This window comes from Canis lupus, chromosome 15 (genome assembly GCF_003254725.2).
Source record: "Canis lupus dingo isolate Sandy chromosome 15, ASM325472v2, whole genome shotgun sequence".
Lineage (NCBI taxonomy): Eukaryota > Metazoa > Chordata > Mammalia > Carnivora > Canidae > Canis > Canis lupus.
This window is the reverse complement of record NC_064257.1, coordinates 51,517,419-51,536,361: the sequence shown is the minus strand read 5'-3', so window position 1 is coordinate 51,536,361 and position 18,943 is coordinate 51,517,419. Positions and strand designations below refer to the sequence as shown.

Sequence of the window (18,943 nt, the reverse complement as noted above, 5' to 3'; positions counted from 1 at the left end):
ATCCTCTACTCCCCCCTCCACCTCCCGCAGATGGGGTCATTTCCATTATGCCATCATGAAGTAGACCTTGCCCTTTAATATCTAGAAACTTCCATAACGAGATACCTAAGCTTTCATGAATTCTGCATCCGCGGTTGGTGTATAGTTGGTAAAAAGCAAACTTGCCCTTACTGCAAAGAGAAGGTTGATTTGAAGAGGATGATCAATAACCCGTATCCTTTTTTAAAAAAGTTGTGAAGTATTACCTTAAATATTTGTGGTAATGCATTCTTCAATCAAAATTTTCATTACCTTCATGAAAGTTTTAGCAGAAAAAGTTTGTTTTCCCTAGCCATTTATTTCAAAACAACTTACTGGTCTCTTTTCTCCCCTGTGCCTATCTTAATACTCTGGCTAGGAACTTGAGTGCCAAAAAAGAAACATTCTACTCTCCATATTCCATAATGTTCCACCCTAAGGGCTTTAGTGAAAATGTGATGGGATATTGCGAGAGATAGGTAAATATATGGAAGGATTAGATAGATGATAGATAGATGATAGATATATAAATAGATGATGGATGGATGGATGGGCAGATAGATGGATGACAGGTAATGGGCGGATGGGATGAGTAGGTGGGTAGATAAATATATAGACTGGAATTAAAATTTCTTTTAAAGATTTTGTTTATTTATTTATTTGGGAGAGCATGAGAGGGAGTGGAGTAGGGGTGGAGGAGGAGGAGGAGAGGTAGAGGGAGAAGCAGACTCCCTGCTGAGCGGGGAGCTCATGTGGGATTTGAGGCAGGGCTCCCTCCCAGGACCCCAAGATCATGACCTGAGCCCAAGACAGACACTTAATTGACTGGGCCACTCAGGTGCCCCTGGAATTGAAATTTCAAAAGCCTCAAATGTGAACTACAATATGGAAAGGAATTTTGAGGGTGTGCTAAATTTTATTATTTCCAGAAATGAGTAGAGTTGTTTACCCCCTGTATTTTGGCCTTTTAAATTCCTTACCATGCCTCATCTTGTCTTAAGCTAAACCTGAGGGATAATAATATTGAAAGAAAATGAGAAAAAAAATAAAATAAAATAATAAAAAATAAAAATAAATTTAAAAAAAGAAAGAAAATGAGGACCTAGAGACAGCTAGGATTTTTATAGACACCATGCTTCTCCAACTGAGGCCACAGGAAGCCTCAATGACCCCATCCAGAGCTGACTATAAAGACTTAGTCCTCAACCCCACTGGCCCAAGACCATGGTATATGTCCTCTAGGAGGGTACATGGGATTAAAACATATCCCAACCCTAAGGAGAAAACACTGAGAGGTCAGCATCAACCTGCCAAGTACTCTCTCTTCGCCTAAGAGCCACTACACTTTCTAGGTACCGGTCACCCAAATTTTACAGTGCTAACGGAGATACCGCCCTTGTTCCCTGCTCCCCTACTCTTCCCCAACCCTATACATGGATTTAACGATGGCTGTTGGCAGCAATGCGTCCATCTCTGAGAACTGCCAATCAAGGGAAGATTTGCTGTTAGGGTAGCAGGGGAGGCAGCACCGTGGCTGGCTGTGTCGTAGGGCCACAGCAGCAGAGCACCTGTGCAGCCACCAGCTCCATCTATGGGCTTGGCCTTTCTCAGTGAGTCAGCGTAACTGAAGCACAACCGAGGCTAAAGGTGTGTGCAGCTTCTCCCTCCCTCCTCTTCACGCACCTGCCCTGAAGTCCCTTCTAATATGGGCAGACCGAGTCAAGAACCACTTCTGGTTAATACCTTATAAAGCTAAAGGATATACATATTTGTTATAAATGCTTTTAAATGAGCACATAGAATTAATGAGAAAGGAAATACCCCCTCATGGCGTTGCTTATTGTATTTGCAAATGAGATTCGTGAATATGTCTGCTACTTGACTGTACGTAGAGCAACCTCCTTAACTGAGATTTAGCTGGGAGCGCACACACTTTTTGTATGGACAAATCCTTGATTGGCTTCGTTATTTGGTGGCCTGGCAACCCGTGGTGATTGGAATAGTTCAAGGCATTAATTATTCACTAGGGCTGGAGTAGTACAGCAGACCTACTCCAGAAGCAACAAGTTGCATGTTGAAATATTTTTAAATCCTTGATCCTACATTTATTATTGATATTCTTTTTTTTTTTAATTTCAGAGATAAGCGCAAGAGTTTTTAGACCTGGATAAAACTCAGGACCCTACAAAAAAGGCAATCTGCCTATGTGGAAAGAATTTAAAAGAGAAGTTGAATGTCAAAAGTTCAGAAAAAAACCAGAAAACCAATGAATCAGCAAAGTAGTAATTAGTAAAAGTTTGTTATGCACACATCAAAAAGATAGTTTGCAAACCAGGAGCACTCAGACCAAAACACAGAAGGAAGCTCAGAGGTATGGGTTACACAACCGCTTATCTAGTTTGGAGGCAGTGACTGTTTATTCTTCACAGTGATTGGTTACAATATTGGAATTTTCTTTATGGAAAGGGAATTGATTAGTGATCACCTCATATCAATTTTGGGAAAACAATTTAAGTTTTGCTTATGATTTTCAGAGGCGTAAGCAAAAAGCACCTGGGGCAAGTTACCCTCACTTGTCTTGCAAAGTAAGCTAAATCAAGCTTTGCTTGTGAGACTAAAAACTGGTTTTGTCTGCTCTGGGACTTCTAAGTCTGGTCTCTGTGTTTGATTTTAACGTGAGCAACAGCATAAACAAACACAGCATCCTTTGCATCTTTCCCATTGTGATCGTTTTCTAATCCATGCGTGCAGCCCATTTGTTAAACCCACCATGGACCTGCTATCTCTAATGTGGCTGATAAGGTACTTCTTACTACAGCATTTAGCTATAACTAGGATCTTCTGATCAATTCAAAGAAGTAGGCAGAGTTGTTATGTAAACTACAGTTTAAGGATAAGGTCTTCTCTGCTCTCTTCTTGTCACCACGTGGCAGCTTTGGTGACATAAAGCCCTTTGGCATGGAGGGTGTTATTCTGGAACTGTCTGGCATTAGGTGCCACAGCCCATTCAATGAGCCAGACGTGCACTGCATTTGCTGGGCCTTCCAAGTGCACCTGACCCATCCAAGGGCTGCACTAAAAAAGGGGAGAACCACTCTCTTCTTCTGTGCCACTCCGTTCACACACACACACACGCACACACACACACGTGACATCACTCTCTTGCTATACTCTGCTTTTATTTTCTTCATAGCACTTATCAATACCTGAAATCATATCATACATTTATTTTTTTATTTGTCTTCCCCTCCATGAAGGCAGAGGATTTGATCTATTTAGTTCCCTATTTTATGTCCAGCACTCAGAGTAGTGCCTGTTACCTAATAGGCACTCAATAAATATTTGTTGAAAGAATGAATCAGGGGCGCCTGGTTGGCTCAGGGATTGAGCATCTGTCTTTGGTTCAGATTGTGATCCGGGGGTCCTGGGATCGAGTCCCGCATTGGTCTTCCCACATGGAGCCTGCTTCTCCCTCTGCCTGTGTCTCTGCCTCTCTCTGTATGTCTCCCATGAATAAATAAATAAAATCTTTTTAAAAAAGAGAATGGATTAATTAATTAATCCAGCAGGAAGGAACAAAATTAATAAAATAGGAAAGAGTAGTCAGAGAGAATTAAGAACAATACATTGGCCTCCCCAAACATATTTGTTTTTAATTGCTGGCAAGTTACTAAACAGCCACCACTGTATGCCTAATATCAGACATCTGTTCTCGTTACCTGGAGACATTACACTTACAGGAAGTAGACAGGGAAGCACATCTATTGTCAAAAACACAGGCAATGAACTTAATGCTATTCAAAGCCTTATTACAGTTGTAATGAAGAAAACTCATGCTAAGATCTTTACCTGTTGGTAATTTGCCTTCTTGAAACTGCTCAATGCTTCAGTATTATGATTGGTTCACGATCTAGATTATTAGATTTAACCCTGGTTTAAGGAGATAAAACAAGATCCCTGAGCTTATAGTTTACTGACAAAAGACCTCATTGCTGGCTAAAGTATTAGCTAACATGTTTTTTCTTCTATAAAAGAAGGAGCCCTTAAATTGATCTCTGATGTATTTCCCAGTTATTTTTTTTTAAGATTTTATTTATTTATTCATGAGAGACAGAGAGAGAGAGAGAGAGAGAGAGAGAGAGAAAGAGAGAGGCAGAGACACAGGCAGAGGGAGAAGCAGGCTCCATGCAGGGAGCCTGACATGGGACTCGATCCCGGGACGCCAGGATCACGACCTGAGCTGAAGGCAGCACTAAACCGCTGAGCCACCCAGGCCGCCCCCAGTTATTTTTTTTAAGAGAGAGAGTGGGAGGAGGAATAGAAGGAGACAGAGAGAGAGAATCTCGAGCAGACTGCAGTGAGCATGGAGCCCAATGTAGGGCTCAGTCTCATGACCCTGAGACCATGACCTGAGCCAAAATTGAGTTGGGTGCTTATCCAACAGAGCCATCCAGACACCCCTCCCATTTATCTTTTATGGACAGCAACTGCATGAGGGTAGCTTTTAGAACCCTTTAGAACTCTGGGCAGGTAAACCAGTATGTATCTGCATGGAGTTCTGAACGACCCTCGGAGTTCAGAAATGTTGGATAATCCCTAAACAACTTCAAACACACACAAAATAAAGATGCTATTTTCTTTATAGTTTAGGTATTTAAAATCTAATCCCAATTTCATGAAGTTATATATATATATATAGTTTTCTATATATATATATAGAAAAAATTATGGCGAGCTATACACTACAGTTACCAGTGGTTATCCCAAGGTGAAGGGATAAGAAAAATTCTTTCTTTATAGGCTCTTATCTCTTTCCCAAAATGTCTACAGTGAACGTGTTTAACATCTGTGATGAGGGGATCCCTGGGTGGCTCAGTGGTTTAGCACCTGCCTTTAGCCCAGGGCGTGATCCTGGAGACCCGGAATCGAGTCCCACATCAGGCTCCCGGCATGGAGCCTGCTTCTCCCTCTGCCTGTGTCTCTGCCTCTCTCTCTCTCTCTCTCTATCATGAATAAATAAATAAGTCTTTTAAAAAGAAAACATCTGTGATGAGAAAAATAAAGATGATTTTTATAACATTACTTTCAATCTACCAACCAACTACAGAGCTCTTTCTCTTGCTGTCTAGATTATTTAAATTAAATCTACGGACCAAATTCATGTTAAATTTGTCTGGTTCTCATGGTAATTAACATCGTGCTTAAATGTAGGATATAGAGAAATAAAGCAAAAAGTCCATTATTGTCTTTTGTTTCTGTAGCACCTCATTTCCTTCCCCTGAACTCGTCCATTGTTTTTCTTAGGCTGGCTACTATTTCCTCCATAACACTCTCCCAGGAGTTGGTATGAGAGAGAAGAAACACTCTTTGACTTTCCCCAGAAACTATGCGCTTATTTCCCTGGGATATTTTTCTGTGAAAAACAGGGTCCCTGTGGCAAAGCTTGTACCCCTAATAGGAATTTCTACATTCACAGATTATGATCTATAAAAAGATGAATCGCATCTCAGGAAAAAAAAATAATAGCAAACACCTACTACAGGCATTGCTGTTACCCCATGTGAGCATCATCCATGGTTCTTATTCTCAGAGGCTTGGTCCCTCCACCCTCCCCACCCATCCAGAGGGAATGGTAAGTGAGGGGCACACACTCAGTGGTTAGCCTACACAACTGTACATTCACACCCACATGATGTAGATATTAGTGTTCCTGCTGTAAGGGCAGAAAAATATTTGGGGTCAGTTAAGTGACTTACCTAGAGATATGCTTCTACTGACCCAGATTTTTCTGACCTGAGAGGCCAATCAACCACACAGACCCAGTTCTGTCTACAAACTGAGCAGGTCAGAGGAAGTTCCAGTCCTGTCGCGGGTGGCTCCCATCTTAAGAAGAAATTTGCGTTGAATCAGGAAATAGCTCTAGCCTAATTAATTGCATTAAATATAATGTATATTAACTCTAGATCATAAAGATTAACACGTGGAAGTACTATCTATCTTTAAATTATTGTGTATCCACTATTTTTTGGGCCATTTTGAGGAATCACTGGGTATATATTCGTCTAAAAATCTATTTAGCCCACATGCGCTTTTGTAAATGTTCAGAGGGAGAAAAGGAGCCTTTTTTAGAATCAAATAAGACTTTTTCAGAAGAAGAAAGCATGATGCTTCAGAGGAAATGGATTAGAAGACGGGGTAACTAGAAACTAATCAGAACTTCACATGGAGGGGATCCCTGGGTGGCGCAGCGGTTTAGCGTCTGCCTTTGGCCCAGGGCACGATCCTGGAGATCCAGGATCGAATCCCACGTCAGGCTCCCGGTGCATGGAGCCTGCTTCTCTCTCTGCCTCCCTCTCTCTCTCTCTCTGTGTGTGTGACTATCAAAAATTTTTTTTAAAAAATTTTTTTAAAAAAAGAACTTCACATGGAGTTAAATGCTGATGGAGGATCAGACTCAGGGATGTGGGAGCTTCTTTGGAAATCCTCTAAATTGAGTATTTTATTTACACTTGGCCCTTGAACAACACTGGTTTCAACCGCATGGGCCCATTTATGCAGATTTATGATTTTTTTTTTAAAGATTTTATTCATTCATGGGAGACACAGAGAGAGAGAGAGGCAGAGACACAGGCAGAGGGAGAAGCAGGCTCTATGCAGGGCGCCCGATGTGGGACTCGATCCCTGGACTCGATCCTGGGACTCCAGGATCACTTCCCGAGCCAATGGCAGGTACTAAACCACTGAGCCACCCAGGGATCCCCAGATTTATGATTTTCTTAATGACATTTTCTTTTTTCTAGCTGACTTTAATAAGAATACCATATATAATCATATAACATACAAAAGGTGTGTTAATCGGCTGTTTATCTTATCAGCAAGGCTGCTGATTGGTGCTATTTCCTGATGAACTAAGCCAATGACTACAGATAATTCTGACGTCAACAGTGGACTTGGATCATGATTATCTCATAGGATAAGGAAAAAACCAAGAACCTCTTCTTTCCCATCTGGTAGTTTTTATAAGACAGCACTCTAGACAAAATATGAACAGTAGTAGTGGCTTTAGTAAGCAAGTCTGCAAAGGACAGTGCGTTCATGTAGTTGAGAGACAACTGTGTCAGAGCGGACTTAGCTGCAACCAGTGATATGAAGGCCAGGCCCAGACTAGCCTTTCATGAAGGAATCTAGGATTTTATTGCTGTTCTCAAATTTAACCAAAACCCTTCCTGCTGAGCATCATCGGTGGGCCACTCCAGGTACGTCTTGGTGTTCATTATCTTCCGCAGCTTACAGAATCGCTGGGGGATGGCCTTTTTCTCAATGGGCTCCAGAAGAATGAGGATGGCAGCATCGTTGTTCTCATCAAAGAGGCGAAAATGGGAGAAGTCCAGCTCGTACTTGCACCACTCGCTCTTCACGAAGTTTTCAGAAAGCACAAAGATGGTTTTGTGGCTCTTCTCGATGGAGTCAATGATATTGTCAATAATCCACTTGCCGGGAATAAAGTCCCGCTTGTGAAGGCACAACTTGAACGGGGGATTGAAGTGCTCCAGCTTCTGGACCAGAAGGTTCTCCACCCAGTAGGAATCATGCTCACTGTAAGACACAAAGGCGTCATAACAGACGTCCCTGGAGGGGGCTTTCCTGGGCTTCCTTTTGGCCTGGAGCCAGGCCCACAGCATTCTCAGGTACCACAGCCCGTGGAAATGGTGGCACGCCCCCGCCGTGAGCAGGACCAGCAGGAGCAAGACACAGCACACGGCGGCCACCAGAGCTGTCCGGTGGCACTCAGAAGCCGGGAGCCGGGCGGTCCCAACCCGCTGGCCCCGCACGTAGGAGGGGGAGTGGCACAGGTAGTCCTCTGGCCAGCCGACCAGGAGCCCGGCCAGGGCCTGCTGCTCCTGAGTGAAAGACAGGAATTCACAGGAGCAAAGGAAGTTGTTGCCACCGGCCTCCAGGGTCTGCAGCCTGTGAAAGGAATCCAGTTGCTCCTTCGAGAAAGCGTTTATTGTGTTTCTGCTGATTCTCATAATTTGTAAGGTGGGTAAGAAGGAGGCATCTGGTAGAGTCTTCAACTTATTTCTGGAAATAGAAAGTTCTTTAAGTTGTGGCAAAATCAGGGAAAATGACTCGAGATTATTATTGCTAACATCTAAAATTTCCAGTGTCTGAGGGATGCAACGGGTTATACTTTGCATTCTTGTGTCGGATAAGTTCAAACATTTCAGCTTTTCTGGCCACTGACAAGTTTCAGGCATAGAAAGATAATTATTCTTACTAATATCAAGGTTCACCAGGTTTTTCAAAGTAAGCAAAGTTTCTCCAGTTTTCTCTAAGGATTTCAAACGATTTTGCCTTAAAATTAAGGTTTGCAGGAGGGGCCAAGCATGCTGACAGGCTGAGTTTCTCAAGTATTCTTCAACCATTAAATTGTCGCTGAGATCCAAATATTCTAGGGATTTTAAATGTTGTGAAAGTGAGCAAGGAACCAGAAAGACCTTACTGCTTTCTACTGTGATTCTTTTAACATCTTCTGTAAGTGAATATATACTACTCATATCGTAAAATGAGTAAAAGTGTGGAATATGCAACCTCCGTACTGTTAGTGTCTCTATCTGACCTATATTTTTAATTTTGTCCACATCAGGTATGTCAAAATCACCGAGCCCATAAAGGGTACAGTCCTCAAACTCTACTTCTAACACTCCAGAAACATAATTCAACAGTCTCACAACCTCAGTAAAACTTCTATCGGTGACTTTCACATTTCTAAATGTCCACTTTTTAACCAACGTATGTGTTTCATTGATGGATGCCTCTGAAAAGTGGAAAGTGTCCAAATGAGTATCTCTCAGTTCTAAATGTTTCAAGGAACTGGAAAGATCTACAAAAATCTCCACCAGTAAAACAGGCTGCTTCATACGGAGGGCCAGATAGCTGATGTTCTGAATCGATTTCAAACTCTTTGGCTCATACCTCTGGAGATTTGAAGCATCGATCTCCAGTTCCTCAAGAAAGGTTAGCCCAGCAAAATCCTTATCCTGAATCTCAGTGAAGCTGTAGATATTTCCTACTTTCAGAATTCTTAGATTTGTGAGCTGAGAAAAAAGAGGTGTTTCCCCAAGTGATTTGTAAGGATTTCCCAGTAGGTTTAAGAACTTCAATGAAGAAAGGGGCCTGAACCAGGAGGATGATAAGTTAGATAAGAGGTTATAAGATAAGTCCAAATGTTCAAGACTCCACAGGGAAAAAAAAGATTCTTCCTCTATTGTGTTAATTCCATTAGACTCCAGCCTCAGAGCCTTGAGGTTCACACAATCCCGAAGGTCACTGTTGCCAATGTAGGTGATCTCATTGTTGGAGAGGTCAAGGCTTCTCACAGCTGCTGTGAGCCCTGAGGGCATGGAGTTCAAAGATCTGGAGCGGCCATCGCAGACACCAGTGGGGTCACAGGACAGAGAAGAAGACTGGTCAGGGGCCTCTTCCTTGGAGAGGTTGGTTACAGCCCCCAAAACCCACAATGTCCACAAAACACGTGACATTGTCCAGTGATCCAACCTACAAATAAAAGAGGTTCAAATGAGTGATTGTGTTCGACAGTTTATTATGATTCCAGTTCCTGAGAAATGTTTTGTAAGGCATCACACACACACACACACACACACACACACACACACCTACCTACCAGGAAATAACAGAAAGGCAAATGGAATGTATGCATGGGGATTAAAAAATGGATTCCCTGGTGCATCCAGCAACATGAGCACAGAGATCTTGCCCCTGTGCCAAGACCTAGAAGCCCTATACCATCTGAGTGGCTCAATCAGTTCAGCATCCAACTCTTGCCTTTGGCTCAGGTCATGATCTCAGGGTCTTGAGATCAGGCCCTGCACTGGGCTCCAGGTTTGCGGGGAGTCTGCTTCTCTCCCTCTTCCTCTGCCTCGCCCCACCTCCCACTCATGCTCATGTTCTCCCTCCCTCTCCCAAATAAATAAATAAATCTAAAAAAAAAGTGAGCTAGGCTTAACCGTATGGATTTATAATCACCTACTCCTATGCTTCAAGCCTTCTTGGATATAAGCATACTCTTTCCCTGCCTTGGTGCCCCCATGAGTTAGAGATGTCACAGAGCCCAACCACAGCTTTTGCGGGACAACTATTCACTGAACACAGCTCCAGTGGCAAAAGAAAAAGTTCCCATGCTCCTCCAGCTTGTCTGACACTTAACTACTAGCAGGCAGGAGGGATGCTGGGAACTCCAGGCAGAGCAAGGTGGTTTGCTGGGCCGAGGGACAATCAGACCAACCATCAGAACCTTCTCTTCCTGCAGAGAAGTGCAGAAAGCAGTGCCCCGGTCTGGATGGGCTATTCAGATGAATGTGGGGGAAATAAAGCTGTTTGCATGGTCTCCACCGCTGCTGGTTTCTTTCCAGTCATGAATCTAGCTCTCTCGCTCGCTTGCTCTCTCTGCCCTCTTTCTGGGCCCTGTATCCCTCTTTGGCTCTATTCAGCTCTCTCATTCTTTATGCTTTGTACTCCTTTGTCTGTATTTACTCACTGCATAAACTGCACAAATTTAAAAAAAAAATATAACCCCAAGAACAAAACTTTTTATGGGTAAAATTAATTTCCCACACCCACAGAATCTGAGGTTATAAAGGCCTAGGCTGTATAATTTGTAGGAACAGATATTAAAACACAAATAATATTAATACATACTTGGTTTGGAAATTTAATAGCTGTTGCAGCCAGAATCTTTATGGCCACACCAATGCAACTGCTTTGCACCCCCTCCTGTCTCTTTTAGATAAATGGGGCCATACCTACCATGCATAATTATTCTAGACTTTCACTTTTCACCTAACAATATAACTTGACATCTTTCTACGTTCACATATAGAAACTTTTCTGATTCTTTCCCAATGGATCACAGTGTTTCCTAGTATGGATAAACCATAGTTTGCGTTCCCATCAGCACTGTATGAGAGTTCCAATTGCTTTCTATCTTGCTACCACTTAGTACTGCCAGTCTTTTTAATTTTAGCGATTTTGGTAGGTAGGTAGTGTAATCTCTGTTGTCTAAATTTTATTTCCTGGACTAATAATGAGCCTGAACATCTGCATATAGGATCATATTGTGTATGATCATTTGGAATTCTCGGTTGTAATGTGCCTCTTTCAGTTTTTGGCCTACTGTTTTCTATTGGGTTGTTGCTATTATAACATAATAATTATTATAAATATTACATACATATGAAAATAAAAATGTATACTCTCAAAACGGAAGATACATGTGTTACAAATACAGGCATTGCTGAGAGATATTGTGGGTCTGGCTCCACCACAATAAAATGGCTATTACAATACAGAGAGTCCAATGAATTTTCTAGTTTCCCAGTGCACACACAAGCTATGTTTGTACTACACAGTAGTCTGTTAAATGTGCAATGTCCAAAAACAAGCACACGCCTTCATTTAAAAAAGGATTTATTGCTAATGAATGCTAACCATCATCTGAGCTTTCGGTGAGTCATTATCACTGATCACAGATCATCGTAATGAATATACTAAAGTTAGAAATACAGCCAGAATTACCAAAATGTGACACAGAGATACAAAGTGAGCAAGTGGGATCCCTGGGTGGCGCAGCGGTTTAGCGCCTGCCTTTGGCCCAGGGCGCGATCCTGGAGACTCGTGATCGAATCCCACGTCGGGCTCCCAGTGCATGGAGCCTGCTTCTCCCTCTGCCTCTGTCTCTGCCTCTCTCTCTCTCTGTATGACTATCATAAATAAATAAAAGTTAAAAAAAAAATACAAAGTGAGCAAGTGCTGTTGGAAAAATGACAGCAACAGACTTGCTCAACACAGGGTCGCCACAGGCCTTGAATTTGTACAAAAAACAAAAAACAAAAAACCACAGTATCTGCCACATGCAATAAAACAAGGTATGCCTCTCTCTTCTTCCACTGTGTGGCTTTCCTTTTCACTTTCTTGGTGGAATCTTTTGATGAACAGATGTTCTTAAACATTTTCTATTTTGTTTCTTAGTAGTGATTTTGTGGTCTGTTTTAAAAGCCTTTTTTTATATTATCATGAAGCTATTCTCTTTATTATTTTTCCAATCCGTATACCTTTATTTTTTTTTTAATTTTTTTAAATTTTTATTTATTTATGATAGTCACACAGAGAGAGAGAGAGAGGCAGAGACATAGGCAGAGGGAGAAGCAGGCTCCATGCACCGGGAGCCTGACGTGGGATTCGATCCCGGGTCTCCAGGATCGCACCCTGGGCCAAAGGCAGGCACCAAACCGCTGCGCCACCCAGGGATCCCCCAATCCGTATACCTTTAGTTTGTTTTCTTGATTACTGAATGTTGACCTTTATTAAATTTTTTTGTCTTCCTATATCTATTGAAATAACACAGGTTTCCTCACATTAATCAATTTAGTGTTGAGACAATGTTGAATTGTTTAGAAGAAACCCAAGTTAGTCTGGACATATTATCCTTTTTTATATTTTACTGGGTATATTTGTTTACTAATATTTCCTTTAGAACGTTTGCATCTATATTCAGAGTAAAATTGCCCTATACATTTCCTTTCTTTTCTGTGGGTAGAATTCACCAATGCCACCTTCTGAGCCTGCAAGATTTATTGCTATTATTTGTATATTTATCTTGTTTTTATAAAATTCATTAAATATACTTAACAGCTATGAAACTATTCAGATTTTCTTCTTCATCATCTGTCAGCTTTGGTAAATTGTGTTTTTCAAGGGATTGAACATTTTCTTTTAAACTTGCAAATTTACTGACATAGTTACTTAGAATATCATCTTACTATTTTATTTTATTTTTTTCATCTTACTATTTTAATGTCCTGTCTTGTAACTTAGATGAGTTTTTTGTGCCTTATGATTGTCTTCAGTGTCAGCGGTTTATCATTTTTTACTAGCATTTTCAAAAACCAGCTTCTCATTTTATAGATCCTCTATTTCCTTTCTATTCCATGAATTTCTATTCTTAAATTACTATTGCCTTCCTTCTGCTTCCTCTAGATTTATTTTATTGTTCCTATTCTAATTTCTTAAGGTAGACACCTGCTCATTAATCGTCAGCCATTCTTCATGTCTAATATATACATTTAAGGTTATAAATTTTCATCTAAGCTCTAGCTTAGCTCTATTTTCCAGGCCTCCTTCTCTTCTGTTCTTTCTATATTTCACCTCTTCAAGTTTCAGTCTCGATATTTCCTTCTGATCTACTTTCCAGTTTATTCTCCTCTCTTCAGCTGTGTTTAATCTATTGTTAGATCCAGCCACAGCATTTATATTTTGCAGTTACTGCCATTCTCACCTATTTAACTTCTATTTGGTTCTTTTCTCCATCTGTATGTCATTTTTTATAGTTTCCAGTTCTCAGCCAATATTTTCAATCTTGTCTTCCACCACCTTGAATATAGTAAGCCTCATCCAATAGGCCATACAACACTCTGACAGCCTGAAGGACACAGAGTATATGTAAGGTTAAGGTCTGGGGCAATCACAGATGGAAAGGCAGAACTGAACCAAGGGAAACCGAGCCCTTACACAGATTGTAGCACAGTTCTGACTTATCTGGATGGCTCAGGCAGTCTCAGGCTCTGAAAAGGGATTAAGATGATTTCTGGAATTCTAGTGCTCAGATACCTGCAGAAGCAAAGGGAAATTTTCTCTAGAAGAGAATACTACTGGGATCCCTGGGTGGCGCAGTGGTTTGGCACCTGACTTTGGCCCAGGGCGCAATCCTGGAGACCCGGGATTGAATCCCATATTGGGCTCCCGGTGCATGGAGCCTGCTTCTCCCTCTGCCTGTGTCTCTGCCTCTCTCTCTCTCTCTCTCTCTGTGACTATCATAAATAAATAAATTTAAAAAAAAAGAAGAGAATACTACTATTTGAGGCTTCAAATTTCTTCCTACAAAAAAATGTTTCAAAGTGAATGTCCAGTACACCATAAAAAAACAACCAGGTACTAAAGGAAGCAAAATAATGACCAGGAGAAGAGCAAAAATTAGCAGGCAATGGAAACTAACCCATAAAGAACATAGATCCAACATTGTCCCCATCTCTAAAAGTGACAGGGGTAAGTTGAGATAAGAATACTGTTTGGTACTATATTTATCCCACTGTCTTTCTGCTGAATCCATTATTGAAAAAAAATCATCTTAGTATTACTGTCCTGGGCAACCAAAATTTACTTGATCATTTTGTAATAAATAGCACAAATCTTAAGAAATCCATACAAGCTTCCAGCTAATATTTAAAGGTCAGATAAATCTATTTTTAAATTTTTCCTAGCCTTCTGTCTTTAAACTGTAAAATTAATCAGAGCAGGGATCTTGGGCTATGTTCATCCACATATTACATGGTACCTACTGCATGGTAACTTTTCAGTAAATATTAATTATTAATGATATTAAAACTACCACTACCAATCTGACACTGAAGATGAAAGTCTTATCTCTCTCCTCCCATTTCCCCTCTATGCAATGGCATGGCACTGAGAAAGAGAAGAGCAATGGCTCCAGTTAGACTGAATGGAGTCATATCTAATAAGGGTGGTAGGTCTAGACAAAATATAAAATCATCTGCTTAAAGATTCAGAAAATTAGGGCACCTTGGGGCTCAGTGGTTAAGTGTCTGCCTTCAGCTCAGGGTATGATTTCAGGGTCCTGGGATCAAGTCCCGCATTGGGCTCCCTGCAAGGAGCCTGCTTCTCCTTCTGCCTCTCTCTGTGTGTCTCTTGTGAGTAAATAAATAAAATATTTTTTAAAAAAAGAATTCAGAAAAGTAACAAAATGCTGAGGCATTACTGGTCTGAGATCCAGAAAAAGACAGCAGTCTGACTGGTAAGCCTGGCATTGTGCTGTGCACATCTACTGATTGAGAACTGACAGGAAGTTGAAGCCCTGTGGCCCCCAGCAAAACCACGACCAGATACCCACATCAGGGCTGGGGCTGTGATGGTTGGGTGAAGCAGGAGTGGAGAAGGGACTCAGGGCCCAATGTGCAGTCAGAAACTGAAAGTACACCGGCAGGGAAAAAGCAGCTGCCCCTAATGTGAATAAGGATCTAAAACAAATCTCTGCCCTCTGGCCCTGGCTGAAAGCCAACCTACTAGAAATCCTCCATAAGAAATGAAAATTCAAAGCCTATCTTGTATGCTGCTACGGGTCCAACTATCAAAAGACAGAGTAACTCAAAGTTTTTTCAAATTGGGAAAAAAATAAGGTGCTAAATTTAAATGAATATTGAATCTCCAGCAAAAAAAGAAAAAAATTCCTCACTTTGCCCAAAAATAATGTAATGGTATTCTCCAAGGGCAAAGAAGACACACCTGCCAATCTAGATGGCAATACCCATTTAAATTATCATTCAAGAGTAAAGGTGAGGCAGGCATTTTCAGACACTCAAAAACAAAACAAAAAAAAAAAAAAAAAAGAATTTTTAGCCCGAGTCTATCACTGAAAGACGTAACCCAAAACATATGTTCTTCCGCAATTTGCAGAATAAACCTGGTAAGAGTAGGCAGCAAGAAGCAATGATTGCATTTTTTAAATTTAATAATTAATAAGAAAGAAGACAGCATTCAAAGGCTCAGGCATTTCTTTTTAGTATGAGGAAAAAGGAATATAAATTTTATATGATGTGGGAGTAAACAGAATTTTGACAAGCATTTGTCATTTATTCTATTCTATTCTATTCTATTCTATTCATTTATTCATGAGATAGAGAAAGAGAGAGAGTGGTAGAGACACAGGCAGGGAGAGAAGCAGGTTCCATGTGCAGAACCAGACCGGGGAACTCGATCCCAGGACTCCAGAATCAAGCCCTGGGCCAAAGGCAGGCGCCAAACCGTTGGGCCACCCAGGGATCCCCCAAGCAAGTCTTTTGATGAGGAGTAAATACAACTTATATTTATTAGGAAATCTTTATAAAAAGATCATACCCACAACTCTGTTTTAATCATAAATTGTACTCAATCACGAAAATCAAAACAAGGTATCTAACCACCCAAGCCAAATTCTTAAAGAAAATAATACAAAAAATGAACTGATAGCTTAGAAACGTACAAGTCATGCTGTAACCTTCTGGCAATTTTTGTAAAATAAGTGCATCATAAGAAGTTTAATGATGAAAACAAAGAAGTTTAAAGATGCAAATGTTCTCTGCTTAGAACAGGAAGAAACTTAAAATATCGGTGAATAAGTCATTTTCAAATAGGATGTCATTTCCTTTTTTTTTTTTTTTTTTTTTTTTGGTCTCTACTTTCAAATCAACCAGTTGCTTTTTGGTGAAGATCTGAGTTAGTAACAGCGCAGACAAGACCTTCCGCAAGGTCAGCGCCATCTCAGCCAGCTGAGCTGTTCAGCCTCATCCATCCGTCCATCAATCTCTCTCCCCACAAAACACAAAACAGTAAGACCACTCCGCGGGCTGCGTCTAGGTTCTCAACAGTTCTCATTGAAGGAAATTGGAGAAGTTAGAGGGGGAACTTCAGGGCCTCCTTACTTAGAGAACTCGTCTAGGCTTACGTGCTCTAAGTTACTTTCTCAACGGAGACAGAACTCGGGCGTTTCAAGGGTGGAGGAACGCGGAGGGGGGAAGCTCTCGCGCTCACACCCGCTCACACCCGCTCACACTCGCCCCCCGCCGCGCAGAGGCCGGGCTGGGGTTACGGTGCGAGGCTCCTGGGCATGGGCACACCCCGAATCCCGACCCTTCCCCGCTTCTCCGCACAGTGATGAACCCTGGTTTGCGCCGTGTGGTCCCCGTGGAGACCCGGGAGCGCAGACACGCCCCCGCGCCCGCCCCCGCGCCCGCCCCCGCCCCGAGCGCGCCCCCCAAAGTCCTTACCGACCCTGGTGGCGCTGGGGGCGCTGGGGGGGGCCGCTGGGGGCCGGCGGGGAGCGCTGCGGGCCGGGGGGCGCTGGGGGGGGAGCGCTGAGGGCTTACGAGAGCGTCGGTCCTTCGGGGCCCGCGCCCCCCGCGCCCCCCGCGCCCCCCGCCGTCCGCGGCGCTGCGGGGAAGCCCGGCCCGCCTGGACGCCCGCGCACCCGGGCGGTGGGCGGCGCGGGGAGGCCGCGGGAGGCGCGGGGGGCGCGGGGGGCGCGGGGGGCGCGGGGGCCGAGCGGCCCGACGTACCCGGGAGGTGACGAGCGGCCTCCGGACGCGGCGCACCGGGCGGGTTGGGCGCAGGGCGCAGGGCGCAGGGCGGGTGTGCCTCCCGGCGGGGGCGGGGGCGGGGACCCCGAGGGCCAGCGGGCGGGCGTCCGGCGGGGGGGGCCCGGGGAGGCTTCGCGGGCGGAGCGAGTGCCCCAGGCGCCCCCGGAGCTCCGGCGAGGCCCCCTCGGTGGGGGCGCGGCCTGGGGCCCAGATCCGCCGCTCGTGCTCGTGCTCGTGCTCGTGCTCGGCCTCCGCCGTCCGCCGCCGCCCGCACCCACGGACCCGAGCCCTGCCCGAGCGGCGGGTGAGGACGCCTGCCCGCGGCCGGGAGGGGGGGGGAGGGAGGACACGGGGGAGGGAGGGGGAGGGAGGGGAGGCCCCGAGGTGCCGGCCCGCGCCCGCGCAGCCCGGTCCCGCCGCCGGGGGGCTCCCGCCCGCAGCCCACACTGAGTCCAGGCCCGCACCTTGCGTCGGCTCCTTCCCGGTCGTTCCCCGTCATTCCCAAAAGTCTCGGGTTGGCTTTTCTTCGGTGTCACAGAAACTAGTGAAGAATGTTTACAAGGGGGACGACCTACCTTTTAAGAATCAAACTGCCTCGGGCAGCCCGGGGCTCGGCGGTCCGGCGCCGCCTGCGGCCCAGGGCGCGATCCTGGGGCCCCGGGGTCGAGCCCCGCGTCGGGCTCCCCGCAGGGAGCCTGCGTCTCCCTCTGCCTGGGTCTCCGCCTCTCTCTGTGTGTCTCATGAATAAATAAATAAAATCTTTAAAAAAAAAAAATCAAACTGCCTTAGTAGTATTCACTGAGTGCTGCTTCTATTCATAAGTACACCTGATCCTTACAAATTGAGGCCGAGGAAGCTCTCTTGCTCCTCTCACACGGAGGAAATGCCATGCAAATAGGGCAGTACTGAGATTTGGAATGAGAATTTTACCCTAAATCCAGGGTGCTATGTCTTGCCCTAGTCCCCATCCCTAATCCTCATTACCGGCTCCAGCATCCAGGCAAACTTCATCCGTAGGCATGAAGGTGAACTTCAGAGGGTGGGGCCTGATTGTCCCTACAGGTAACTGTGTGAATCCCCACCTCTCTTCCTCATGAGTTCTTAGGGCGTGTACCTAAGAAAACTTCTTTCCAATACCGCCCCCCCCCCGCCCCCGCCAAATCTAAAAAATCTCTGTTCTTTCCCCATATGCCTTTAATCGAACTGCCTCGATTGATATTATTGCTTTGCAATCCCAAAGCCAATTAGAATGTTCTGGCAAAGTCAGGTGGAACTCATTTATTTACCCACAAGTTATTGCCAGTGTTATCTGTATACCATAAAGCTTCATAAACATTTCCAAAGCACTTTCAAATACGTCTTTTCATCTGAATCTCATAATAACATGTGAAATAAATGGCTCTGATATTATTACACCTTCAGCTCAAGTGATTGGAGAACTTGTCTCAAGTTGCACGGCTCACAGCTCAGTGACAAACCCAGATTAGACTCTGAGACTCTAGTCAGTCTGTTTTTTGTTTCCCATAAGATTTTCTACAACTTACTACAAAACTGATTTGTTGAGTCAGAAAATGAGTGCAGAATATGAAAAGGTGTTTGGGAAAAGATAACTTCTGGTAGATATTTATATTTTTGAGCATGTGGCTGAAATTCTAAAATGAAGTTATCAAAATTCACAGTCTCCTTTTCATATAAAGTGACTTGCAATAGTTAAATAAAAT

General features: G+C 43.6%; 2 protein-coding genes across 5 annotated transcripts in view; one reads left to right on the top strand and one right to left on the bottom strand.

Moving 5' to 3' along the window:
• The window catches only part of RNF175 (ring finger protein 175), a 35,252-nt gene extending 31,114 nt beyond the window's left edge, over nucleotides 1–4,138 (top strand). Inside the window, exons 6-7 of the mRNA XM_025439337.3 lie at nucleotides 111–212; nucleotides 1,936–4,138. Of these exons, the coding sequence (XP_025295122.3) occupies nucleotides 111–212; nucleotides 1,936–2,056 (223 nt within the window). The 3' untranslated portion in view covers nucleotides 2,057–4,138. The remainder of the gene's footprint in view (nucleotides 1–110; nucleotides 213–1,935) is intronic.
• Nucleotides 4,139–7,014: 2,876 nt separating this feature from the next.
• TLR2 (toll like receptor 2) lies at nucleotides 7,015–17,815 on the bottom strand. 4 transcript variants are annotated; one of them, XM_025439170.3, is made up of 2 exons: nucleotides 17,798–17,815; nucleotides 7,015–9,576 (listed from the first exon to the last, which is right to left on the bottom strand). In XM_025439170.3, the coding sequence occupies exon 2, from the start codon at nucleotides 9,558–9,560 to the stop codon at nucleotides 7,203–7,205; it is 2,358 nt and encodes a 785-aa protein (XP_025294955.1). In that variant the 5' UTR covers nucleotides 9,561–9,576; nucleotides 17,798–17,815; the 3' UTR covers nucleotides 7,015–7,202. The 4 variants fall into 4 exon arrangements, with proteins under 4 accessions (XP_025294955.1, XP_025294952.3, XP_025294953.1 ...); XM_025439167.3 differs by having other exon boundaries at nucleotides 17,687–17,802; XM_025439168.3 differs by lacking the exon at nucleotides 17,798–17,815 and adding an exon at nucleotides 17,202–17,326.
• Nucleotides 17,816–18,943: the final 1,128 nt, after the last annotated feature.